The following is a 13039-nucleotide window of genomic DNA, read 5'->3' as shown; positions in this document are numbered from 1 at the left end:
TTGTCTTCTATCTCAACGACTGGCTGTTGGAGTGCTCACATCTGGTATTTGTCTCTCACCTCCAAACTACGGTGAACTTCCTGCATTCTCTGGAGTTCTCTATCAATGTGCAGAGGTCACACCTGATTCCCTCTCAGAGGCTCCCTTTCATCTGAGCTGTTCTGGACACAGTGCAGTTTCAGACTTATCCTCCCAAAGGACGAGTCCAGGATATTCAGGCTATGATACTATGTGTTTCAGCGTCTATGCTGGGTTTCAGTGAAACTGACTCTGAGGTTGCTGTGTCTCATGGCCTCCTGCATATTGCTTGTGACACATGCCCACTGGCATATGCAGTCTCTGCTTTGGGACCTGAAGCTCCAGTGGGCGTGGCATCAGGGGAATCTCTCATACATGGTACAGATCTCCGAGGGCACTCCAAATGATCTGCAGTGGTGGTTTATTAACTGTGATTGGGTCAGCGGTAGACCCCTCTCCCTTCCCCAACCAGATCTGAAAACCTGTCTACCCTCTATCAAGGAAAGGCTTGTGCTGGTGTTCAGGGACAAAAAAACACTGCCATATCGTACTGCAACAAGCAGGGTAGGGTTGGGGGTCGTATACCCTTTTCAAGAGACCCTGCGCCTCTGAACAAGGCTTGAACACCAGAGCATATCCCTGGTGGTTCAACACCTGGCGGGCTCTCTGTATGCCTGGGTGGACAAACTCAGTCGCAGTTGCCTAGTGGATCACAAATGGGTTCTCCATCTGGAGGTGGCACAAGGTCTCTTTAAGAGTGGATTGAACCTTGGTTAGATCTGTCCACCACTGCCGAGAGCGCGCAATGTCAGCAGTTTTGCGCGCTGAAGTTTCCAAGGCAGCTCTTGCCTGGAGATGCTTTTGATCTCAAGTAGAGCTCTGGCCTCCTGTATGCCTTTCTGCCCGTACCACTCCTGCCAAGAGTTCTCAAGAAGATCAGGAATGACGGTGACAAAGTCATCCTGGTGGCTCCTGAGTGGGCTTGCAAAGTGAGATATCCCAAGCTGTTGAGCATGACCATTGTTCCTCCGATCTGCCGCCCGTTCTGGAATATCTCCTGTCACAGCAGCAGGGGAGAGTTCTCTACCGGAACTTGTCAATGCTCTGCCTTAACCACTTGGATGCTAAGGCCACCTCTGGCTCTTCAATGTAATTTCCATTGAAGTCAATGGAAACTCCATGACGAGCTGGGCTCGTCATGAGCGTCGAAGGGGTTAAAGCGTGGAGATTGAGCGTTGACAGCTTTTGACATTTCAGCTCCAAAATCTACAAAGTTCTCTTGGCAGCCAGACATTCCTCTAACAAGACAGTATACGCCTTCCGTTGGGCCAAGTTTGTGACCTGGTGTGCAGAGAAACAAGTTGACCCTCTTACTGCACCCCTTTCTCAGGTCCTTCTATTTCTCCTTTCTCTTGCCCAGCAGGGCTCTTCATTGGGAACCTTAAAGGGCTATCTTTCTGCCATCTCGGCCTTGCTGCAGTTGACAGATCAGCCTTCCCTCTTCAAATCCGTGTTGTAATTAGGTTTTTGAAAGATCTGCAACTCATGTTTCTGCCTTCACCCTTCATCATGCCTCTTCGGGATCTAGTACTCGCCTTTCTGATGTGCACTCCCTTTGAGCCACTGCACAACTGTCCTCTCAGGCTCCTTACCATCAAGATGGCCTTTCTAGTGGTGAAGAAATCTGCCCGGAATGTGATGGAGCATTAGACTTTGTCATTCGAGGCTCCATGCCTGAACATCTTCCCAGACAAGTTGGCCCTTCACACTAGAGCTTGTTTCCTGCTGTATATTGTCACTCCATTGGTGCATAGGTCAGTCTATCACCCTGCCTACCTTTTACGCTCCGCCACATCCTTCTAAGGAAGAGGAGCGACTCCACTGACTGGACTGATAAAGAGTGTTGTTCTACTTTGACAAGACAGAAGAATTCCAAGTGGACAACAAACTTTTCGTGGGGTGTTTCGGAGTGAAGAAGGGAAATACCATGCAGAAACGGACCATCTCCTGATGGATCGTGCTCTGCATTAAAATCTGCTACATATGGCCAAGAAGCAACTCCCTGAGGTATTTTGTGCTCATTGTACCAGTGTCAAGGTTATTGCCACCGCGTTAGTACATGGAGTTCCAGTCCTGGACATCTGCCAGGCAACAACGTGGGCTTCTCTGCATATGTTCACCAAGCATTACTGCTGCCTGGACAGTCAGGTCTGTCAAGACTGGCATTTTGCTCGTTCAGGCCTGCTGGACATTTTAGTGTGAAATGGTTTCATAGACCCACCACCAGGGAAGCATTTCTTCTGTATCTCTTCTAAGATAAGGTATCTGCAGCTAGAAGTCTCTATCAGATGAACAAGTTACTTACGTTTGGTAATGCCTTTTCTGGTAGCGATTCTATCTAGCCTCCCAGCTCTGCAAATACATTTCTAGCAACACTGCTGTTCCCCTTTCATGGTCCTTGTTTTTCACATCAGTGGTCAGTGTTCTTTGTGGCTTCTTACTTCCAGCATGGAAAGTGGCAAAACGAAACTGACGTTAGTGCGCTGGGGTAACTCCTATAACCCCTTCGATGCTCATGACGAGCTCAGCTCGTCATGACCACACCCGTTTTTATTGCTGTCCAGCACAGCAGAGGAATAGGTGCAGCATCGATGAGGATATAGGCACTGTGCGCATCCCTTCCTGGCGTGCCCATGTGATGCAGAACAGCGCCACCTACCTGCTTGCAGGGGTACACCTTACAAAAAATTTCTGGATCCAGTCTTCCCCTGGGGATAATTCTAAGGTAAGGAATCTGTGGCTTAAAAAGCGTCTCTACCAGATAAGGTTTTACCAAAGGTAATTAGCTTTTTAGCCAGAAACCTTCATTGTGTTTAGCCTCAACTCCAGAACTCTTAATGATACCCTGTCCTAAACACTCATCCACACCCTGACTTAACCTAGACTCGACTCAGTTTGCAGCCTGTGCTACACAAGACTAACGTTGCATGAAAAACAAAACTACAAAAACACATCTGGGAGATGGACATGCTCCTAGGAAATAGAGACACATCTACCATACATTGTGAAGTAGAACATGTGAAATAGACCAGGTTCTCCATCACGGACTTAGATTACTTGCAGGGCTCTTGTGCACATACTTGAGAAAGAAATCAGTGCTTTGCTTGTAAAGTTAAGAACATGAATATAAGGCCCAGTAGGCACCAATTTCAATGTCTGGTTTTAATTATTATCAGTGCTGGGCTCCACTTCAAGCCCTGGTGGTAAGGGTCGGAGCTCAGTGAGTACTGGACCTGAAGCTATGATACTGGAAGAACTCAACTCAGTGAGTGCAGCACCCGTAAGGATGTACTAGTGGTCGGAGCCCAGCTTGGTGTCAGTTAGAGTGGGACTCGGGGCCGGCGCTAGGCATGGCCAGTGTGGGTCGCTGCCCAGGGCCTCGCGCTCTGCAGAGAAACAGGGGGCCTGCTTCATTGTGAAAAGCCACACTTTCACAGTTAGCCCAAGCGTGGTGTCATTCCTGGAGGTGCAGTGGTGGGGTGAAGGAGCAAACAGAATGGGGCTGGTACAGCAGCTGGGCCACCAATTATGTTGGCTCAGTGTCAGGTGAGAGGCAGCGCCTCTGTTAAATACCTGTTAAGCGCCGGCCATTCTAGGCGCCCTTTTGGCATTTTGTTGCTAGGTGACAGAAGGCTCCTTGTGTTTCCAGGGCCAGCCTGACACAGGTTTGATGTGAATGCGCATTTAAAATGTATGTAGTACTGCCAGTGCTAGGGCAGTGTTATGCAAAATGCCTCGTACTGCTTCCAGGCCCAGGGGAGGTGGGTCCCCTTTCCTGGGCCTCGAAGTGCTAGAGCCTGCTGTAAGGTCTAGGTGTGGGGGCTCCCTTCCCCGGGCCTTGTAGCCATTATTCCCTCTTCACTCTCCTTTCATTTATTTGGTCCTCTGTGAAATTGACCACAAAAAAAAAACACTTTGCTGGAAATTTCTTTTTGGGAAATGTTTCTATTGCAAAGTGCAGCCTCGGGATGGAGCGAAATAAAAGTTTCAAAATGTGAAAAATAACTAAATAAAACAAGACAGAGTGGGTCGCAAAGTGTCCAGATTGATTTTATTCACACCCAAAACACATTAGCGCTACTTTACAGAGTTTGCCAGTGAAGCGCTACTTTTATTTTCTCTTCTTTCTTTGAACAACATTGTTTTCCCAGGGTAGGGAAGTGCACCATTCCTGGAGGTACTGCAATACCTGGTTGATTGGAAAATAAAATGTGTACCACTGCTTTGTGTTTACGGATATGGTCTCTTTAAACCATACTGCTTATGATTTGTAAGGATATAGGTAATGGACATAGAATTTGGTCCCTTACGGGCCCTGTAGTCATGTCCTTAACTTTTCAGGCTAAAGCACTCACTGATTTCTGAATAATAATTGCAAAAGCGTTAAGGTAACCATGTTGTTCCTTCCTACATTTCATATGTGTTACTTAAACTTGCATTCCCTATGAGTGTTTGCTGTTTCCACAATGTTTTTACTTTTTAGGCAGCATAGTACTCTTAATTAATCTTAATTTTGAATTGTGTCACATCAAGGTGTTTATAGTGAGGCATGATTGGGTTGTAGTTGAAGGCAGTGTGAGTTTCTCTCAGTGGGGCAGTATGGTGTTGGGGGGGGGGGGGGAGGATGTGGCATTATCGTCAGAGATGATGAATATGGGACTGGGGAACCAGGTTCAGCCATCATGACCAGTCTCCCAGACCACTCTCCTCAGGGAGCACATTCTTTGCTGGACCTTAGAAGGCCAGCTAGACCGAAGAAGCCCTGGTGTCTTAGCTCCTGCAGGTGAACCACAGAGGTGGCAAGTGTGGGTTAACCTCGATGTCTTTCCACCACAATCCATACTGAAGTTCACCTCCAGTCTTACAGGCAGGCCTATGAAGCAGCACACCTAGAGCGACAGTGACTATGTCACTGAGGTCACAGGACCATTGAGCTCTAGGGCAATGCGAACGGTGCGATCGCTCTAGCCGCTGACTTCGGGTGGAGACATCATGTTTGCAAGTATATTATGATTTTAAAAGCACTTGCTGCCTCCTTCCTGGCCTCCAGCAATTTTCGGCAACGATAAAAATGTCATAACTCCAGTGATTAATGTTCTTAGTAGAGAGAGATGGATTTTTGTCAAGTGAAAATTTTGACTCCTGAAAAGTAAGCACAGAGGGTTAATGTGCTTGCTGCATAGAACATGTACCATGCTGTTCACAAAGTGCACATAATGTAAATAGGCCAGTGGGTTATTGCTTTTGTCAGTGAGATCCTTTTGTCACTTGCAGTTTATAAGTCAAACATTTTAACACAGAACAGTGAGCTATTAACTGCCATAGAGCTGCATGCAAACTGCAAGTTATAAATTAGAGCATTATGGTTCTTTCCCCAGTCTTTGATTATCCCAATGTTGCAAAAAGGGTTCATTTGGATAGAAATCAATTCTGGTTATTAAAGAGAACCCCCAATCATGATATTAAGTTCTAAATTCATGGTTTGTGTTTCTCCAGACCAATTACTATTAAACAATACTGCCTAAATGTATGATTGTCAAGTGACTGCTATACCTTGTAGTACTTTGTCTTATCTAACATTTCCTATACAGTATTTTACATACGTATGATTGATTCTGTGTAATGTGTGTGATGTAAAGTGGTCTGATACCCTACACTGGTATCAGTGGAGCTGTAGATCAAATTAAATGCATCTGAGCGAGAATGTGGTTGCGGAGGCTTAATGGGCACTGTTGAGGGAATCTGTGGCAGAGGGAGTCAGTGTGGGGCACCAACAAACATTGTCGCACAGGGCTCCAACAGCACTAAAGCTGGCCTCTACCACTTCCTACTGTTCCAACACTAAATCAAAAACATTGATTTGAAAACCCCTTGAATCTACAGCATACATCAAAGTCAATGTATGATTTAGTAGTGGTCTCGGTGGTTCTAAGTATTTTTTTTAATTTATGTACAATCTTTATTTGTTTGTAATGGTGTCTTGTATTTTTGTAATATATGTGTTGTGTTTTTGCACTTAACATAATTCTGGTGAGTAAAGAGCCCACACACAAAAAAGACTGTCCTACGACTCTTAGCATGTGCGTATGGGATACTGGTGAGAGGATTTACGTTAAAACAACTTACTAAGTATTAATGTTATACTAAGGTGGAACAATAATGGCACAGAAAGATAACGAAGCCTTTTGAAATTTGCGATCATATCCATGGTGTGAGGGTTTTTGTCTTGTTTAATTTTATATTTTGAATGATCCCACCCCTCATTACCTCAACAGGATCTCTCCACTTTATGACACAGAACTGGAATTTTTATCATGCACTCATCTGGAAACAATCATGGAATCTGGAAACATGGAGTAAAAAATATCCATCTTTTTGAAACCTGCACCTAGCTTCTCCATCCAATGTGACAAATGGAATCCATTTAGTACAGTGCTCAAATATATGGACTTATTTCACTTGTATATTTATCTTTTTGCCCATGTAACTGATGTCCATGTTAGGTCTCTTCAGTGATGCCAAATAAGATCAATAGTCCTGCGATGTCACTTTCTGTGATGTCACTTCTTGTGATGTTACATGCAAATTAGAGGGGCCTCACATCTTCCCTCTTGCCCGGGGCCCCAGCAGTTCTAGGACCAGCCCTGGTGGGACTCATGGCACTATAATACTGGAGAGAGCTCAGCTTGATGCCTTGAGTAAAAGACTCTGAGACATGTCTTTGACTGTAAGACTCTGCGACTGTAGTACTGGGGAAAGCTCAGGATGGTGTCCAGGGTGCATAAAAATGTAGAAGGGTGATGAGTGCAGCTTGGAATCAGAGAGTGTGAAGCCCATAAGTCTGTAGTACTGAAGTGAGCTCAGGTTGGAGTCTGTGAGTTTGAGGGCATTGGCTGTTTGTCAGTTAAATGTCCATTCTTTTCACAGCAGATCTTTTACAACTCCATCATGCCTTTCTGTCGAGGCCTTGTGATGTTATTGGTACCTTTTGCGCTGGCCCCTGTGCGTGCTGACACTTCTCACCGCGATTATTGCATCATTGGGGCAGGTCCATCCGGTCTGCAGGCTGCCTACTTCTTGCAGCAATCCCAAAGAGACTACATAGTCTTTGAGCGTGCCAATGTCTCCGGAAGCTTCTTCCTACACTACCCACGCCACCGCAAACTCATTAGCATCAACAAACGGCACACAGGCCGCCACAACAGCGAGTTCAACCTGCGCCATGATTGGAACTCTTTGTTGAGCCACGATGAACGGCTACTCTTTACGCGCTACTCCCAGGACTACTTCCCGCATGCTGATGAGATGGTACGCTACCTGCAGGACTTCAGCGCAGGGCTGCGGGTGCGCCACAACACTCATATTACACGTGTGCGTCTACACAAGGACCCAACAGCCTGGAACGGCCATTATTTTGACTTAACAGACCAAGATGAGCAGCACTACAGGTGCAGGTGAGCATGCTGCAGGGGAAGCTTTGTGGTTCCCAGTTGTAAGTGTCTGTCCAGATTTCAGTGTGCTACTGACTATCTCTCTCTGAAGGACTTTCTCCTTGTTCCTTTCTCCTTAGTGTCCTGTTAGTGGCCACAGGCCTTGGAGTTCCCCACCAGGTGCCTTTCCCAGGTTCGGAGCATGCAGAAGGTTATGAGTCCATCTCTGTGGACCCTGAAGACTTTGCTGGGCAGACAGTGCTCATCCTTGGACGAGGGAATGCAGCCTTCGAGACGGCTGACAACATCTTGGGCGCCACCAATTTCTTGCACATGTTGGGGCGCTCAAGGGTGCGACTGTCCTGGGCCACCCACTATGTGGGCGATTTGAGGTAAGCCTAACCTCATCCTGTGCTCCTTTTGCTCTCTCCTCCGAAGATCCATTTTCTCTGTTGTCCGCAGTTCTTTGTACTCTCCTGTTAGGTGTTCTTGCTTCTCTTCCCTGATCATCTTTCTTTTCTGCTCTTCGTTTTTTATTCAGCAGTGTATTGTTTTCTCCTAACAAGCCTCTACACAACACTTCTTTCACATCCTTCCTTTTTCCATTCTGCACTCTTTCTTCTGTAGTTCCTGCTTTCTTCATTTACCTACCCCCTCTCTTTTGAAAATTTCAGGCCAACTGCTTTTTACTCCGGTCTTCCACTCCCTGCATCCGCCCAGTGGTTCTGCTCCAACTAACTATTCCTTCTCTCTGTAACCCATTAACATATCCTGCTGCTCTGCTCGCTTTCCCCTGTAATTTGTGGGATTTCTGTGGCCATAATTCCTCAGACTTGTCTGTCCCAGAGGACCTCCCATCCCATTAACATATTGGGAGAGAACACACAGAGCTGAGCTATCGATATCTCTATGCACATACAGATATTTGCAACCTGTGACATCTTACTGTCTCAAGTCAAAGTAAGATAATCATTTTGCTAGGAATGAGGCTGATGTTACATCTTGAGGTGGGAGAGGATGTGGCCTTAGGGCTAGAGCAGTCATCCTTGAAGCTGAGGAACCGGGTTCGATTCTCGGCAATGACTCTCAACATCCTGTGATTCTGGGCAAATCACTTAATTTCCCTGTGCCTAACAATAAAAGTAATGTGTCCTTGTGTAACGAAACTGGTGCTATTTAAAGCGCTCTGATACCCGATATCTTCGGGTCTAATTTGCGCTATATAAAACTCTAAAAAACAACATAAAAAAAAATGTCTGGTTTGCAAAGCACAGGACTCTATTAACACCCTTATCGATATTAAACATGCAATCATTGCAGCAGCCAGATAAATATACAGGTAGAACTATTTGTTACTAAGTTTGTTCTTTAACCTAGTAAATGATCCCAATAAGCATTGCTTTGTTGCTATACCATCTGGGTCGTCAACTTCTAGTCCTATTAATTTGGCTATTTTTCCCCAGTAGCTCTGTACCACTTTATAGGTGCAGACCAAATCTACAAAACCCGCCTCTGGTTCAGCACAGCGCAGGCAGCATGACAGGACTATGGGGTAGATCCTATGTAACCTTTTCAAGGCAGTAAGTCCCAAATTCTTTAGAAGCATGACCCACTTTTTAGAACAACAAACCTTCGCCACCCTAAAATGGGCTAGAGGAGGAGTGATTTGTAAATGTAACTAAAGCATCATGTGGTTGTCATTTACAGACAGTAAATTTTCCATTGAAATGGCCACTAGCTGTGCAGAGACATACATTTTTACTGATTAAACTATATAGAATACTTACAATATTATGTGGAAAGCGGGTTTCTGTTCATATTAATCATTTGTGCTTTGCCAAGTAAAGTGTCTTGATTTGTTTTGATCGTATTAAAAACAGTTTCCAGCCCACTTTAGCATTTTTTTTTTAATTGCTCCATTTTTACTTTCCTAACTGCTGAATGCATACAGTTCATTTACAGGAAATTACATTTTGTGTGTTGCAAAAAAATGCCATCATGCAGCCTTTCCTTTCACATGTCCTGTACTGCAGCAAGATTGTATCATAATTCAATTTAAAAACTCCATTCTTTGCAGTCAGAGAAAGAAAAGTAAATGCAAATCTCATGTTAAAAGAACAAGCAGCAATTAGTCTGAAGATATAGCCTGACATTTGACCTCTGTGTTTGAAGCATCTGGACATGTGACAAAATAAACACAGAATTTAAAGGCATCTTTATTTATTGCTAGGACTTTCCCGACCTACCTAAAATCAGCTTGTGACCCACAGTTTGGTAAACACTGGTCTAAGGTATAACCTATGCAGGAAGACCAGTTATAGCAGCTTTAGGCTTGCATTGCACAATACTTTCTTTATGTACTTCAGTATTTTATCCTTGGCCTTTTCGCTAATTTCAGTCCCAATATCGATTGACCACTTCTGACTCAATTCATCATGGTTCCAATTGGTTTCATACAATAATTTCACTGCTTTTCTACCCATCCACAGGTGTGGGTAATTTGCAATACTGGGCTTGCCTCAGACCCCCATCATACTGCTTACCCCCTTGATATCATCTATGTGCCCCCAACAGCTTACCGTAGCACAGGAAATGGGCACATGGGATCCTGTATGACTAAGTGAGATCCGGATTAGGTGCAGTTTTCCTGCTTAATATACATTTGTAATTGTCTCTATTCAAACCTGTGCCCAGCCTTCGATGCCATTATCAATGATTTTCTATATATTCCTCTGCTGTATATTGGGAGCATAGGCGGCTCCAGATCCACTCCTTTTCAGGTCTTGCCTAAGCAGCACATGCACTGTCTGTTCGAGACATGCTTCAACTGCTCTCCGGGCTTTGAGCCCGCCCATCACTTTTCATTCTTTATTTGTGTGTCCCACCGAAAAACTTGTTTCTATGTGGATAATGTGTATTTTTTGTCCCTCCTTTTGGTGTCTTGCTCCCTTCCATGGTACAGGGACCTATTACCTATTACCCTTTCACTTTGCTCCATGTCTAATTGTTTATGTGCACTACTGTTTTTGGTTGGTTAGGTCTCGGCGAACGACGCAGCACATGGGCTGATCGCCTTGGCGAGACCTATTGTTGTCGGTTTGGGGGGCGAAGGGGGACAGGAGATGTGCACGTGTACGGTGTCTCTTTTGCTGAGGAGATGTGCACGCCTACAGATATGTGATGTGCATGTGTACGGCATCTCTTTAGCTGTGCGGTCCGCGCGCCCCGCGTTCCCTTCCCTCCCTCCTTATGCGTGCAATAACGTGGTGGTAGAGCCTGGCTTCATGCGCATATGTTTGTTTACAGGAAACCAAGATGCGGCAGAGGAAGAAAATTCAACACATAAAATGTTCCTCTACGGCAGGCCCTTTACTTCCAGGAACAGTTTGCGCGCATTTTGAGCTGCAAAAGTAAAGTAATTCAGTCACAGCTTCATTGACCTAATCCCCGCACACTTAAACAACCAGAAAACGGAAGCGCCACAGGGTAACGGAGTACCTGGTATACTAATTACCCATACAGTCGGGGAGACAGGCACCAGCTAGCTACGTCTGACGGTGCGCTATATGGCATTAAGGCAAACAAAATAACAAATGATCCCTCGATCGCTTCCTGATTTCCGCCCACGGGCGAGGCCATAGAACACGTTCCTCCGCCCTCTGTCGGCGGAGCCAAACGCACACTCCACCGCCTACCGAGGACCCACCCCATCTATTGGACAGCACTGCGACCCGCACTGCGCCCTCCCTGTGTGCCCCCATTTCTACCGGCACATCAGCATATCCCGCCGGCTGCCCTCACATCTCTCCCTCCCTTTAAGCCTCCTGAACGGCACCTCATCCCTCTCAAGACCCACCGCCCCCTCCAACCCAACCTACTCCCCTCCCTCACCTCACACAGTGCAGTAGCACTACGCTTGCGTTTTCTCTTAAATTTAAGCGAAGCTTGCCTACTGCATCACTTCCTTTGAGTACCCCACCCCCACGCAGACCATAATTACAGGCACAGGGGGGCAATGCACCCTCACCGACCCACTCCATTGTTCTCGGAAAAACTCCCTCCTCCTATGCCACCTTGTTTGCCCGCCTTACCCTTGTAATTAGACCCTGCCCCTCCCCAAGCCACAGAAACAAGGGCCCCCATGCCCCTCCACTCTCACCACTCCCAACCCCGCTCCAAAGTCGGCCGCCCGATACCACAACCCCCTCGCCTCCTGCCACTCCTTGCTGTAGTGCCACCCAAAAACCTGCCTCCAGCTGCGCTTCTGCTACAGCACCCGGGAGAGCACCAGCCCCCACTAGGACCAAGCAAGTCGTGCATACAATACAGCAGGTGCCCGCCCTCTCAAATATATTGAATGGGTGAGTACAGCACCCACCGAGACCAAACCAGTAATTCAAATATTCAAATGCGTGCACTTCTCCACATATACCTTCCATGGGAGGACACCAGTACCCATCAGGACCAAACTAGTCCCGCAAACATTCCGCTCCTGCCCCTCCGAAACATTTCCGTGACCGCGCCATGGATCCTAGTCAGCCCCCTGTTCACCTTATCGAAACATTCATTTTTTCAGAAGGCCTCGTTCCCCCCCCCCCTCCCCCAACCCTGCCACCAGACCAGTTACACACCAGTGCCCAGTGGGCAGAGCCCGGCAAAAACATCTCTCTTCCCTGAATGGTGCCCAAATCGCCGCCCTGCCATTCTCCGGCACCTGCGCACACCTGGCCGCACCGATGAAGCCCACCCCACCCACTCCTCCTCCACCCGAACATGCCCACCCCGTGCAACCCCTTCCCCACCAAAACATTCTCACACGCTCCTCCACTCCCGCCGCCAGATGCCACACAGGGGTGCGGGAGTGAAGACTAGTAGCACTGCGGGACAGGACACACACCACCCGCATCTGGATGTATAGTCAGCCACACCTCCCCACCCACCACGGCAGCCTCAGCTCCAGCGTGCATCGCTAGGCACGGCAACAAAAACAAGAAGCAACACCACTCCGTTCCTCGCGCAGGAAACGCACAACACAAACCCCGTTCCATCTGCGGCACAATTGGAGCAACGTGCCACCCCTCCACCAAAACTCCCCAGCACCCTGGTACAAGCCACATGTACCCCCTCTTTACGCCCAACTTCCAGAGGTCCTGCACCGAACCCTCGCTCGGGACTTAGGTCTCTGTGCTGCTCGTCCTGTGTGGCCAGCAAGTACATATGTTTTGGCAGTTCCCCCTCGGGGGCAGAACACCCTCAACAGCAGCTGCCCTTGCTCCCTGCACCCGTCCTCCATGCCTGCATCCTCCATGCCTGCATCACCACAGAAAGGGCTCGGGCAGGTCCGGATGTGGGGGAGAGCTAACCAATGCAAAGCACAGAGTCCCGCTAGTAGTGCAGTGCCCACCGACTGAGACGGTGGATGGTTGCTTATAAGGTTCACTGTTTACTCTTTGGCACTATAACTTGGCTCATAATCCGCAATTGCTGTGCATAATGTTCGATCGCCTGCCAGCAGCAAAGTGCATCATGCA

The 13039-nt window shown here is 47.2% G+C and overlaps 1 protein-coding gene across 2 annotated transcripts in view; it reads left to right on the top strand.

The window, feature by feature from the left end:
- Positions 1-13039, top strand: part of FOXRED2 (FAD dependent oxidoreductase domain containing 2) — a 62148-nt gene that overhangs the window by 29335 nt on the left and 19774 nt on the right. The window contains exons 2-3 of one of the 2 annotated variants that reach the window (XM_078640495.1): positions 6354-7532; positions 7649-7900. In XM_078640495.1, the coding sequence (XP_078496621.1) occupies positions 7027-7532; positions 7649-7900 (758 nt within the window). In that variant the 5' untranslated portion in view covers positions 6354-7026. The remainder of the gene's footprint in view (positions 1-6353; positions 7533-7648; positions 7901-13039) is intronic. The other variant, XM_078640502.1, reaches the window with a different exon arrangement.

Source organism: Lissotriton helveticus, chromosome 1_1 (assembly GCF_964261635.1).
Source record: "Lissotriton helveticus chromosome 1_1, aLisHel1.1, whole genome shotgun sequence".
NCBI lineage: Eukaryota > Metazoa > Chordata > Amphibia > Caudata > Salamandridae > Lissotriton > Lissotriton helveticus.
The sequence above is the reverse complement of the archived record's forward strand: the minus strand, read 5'-3'. Positions and strand labels throughout refer to the sequence as shown.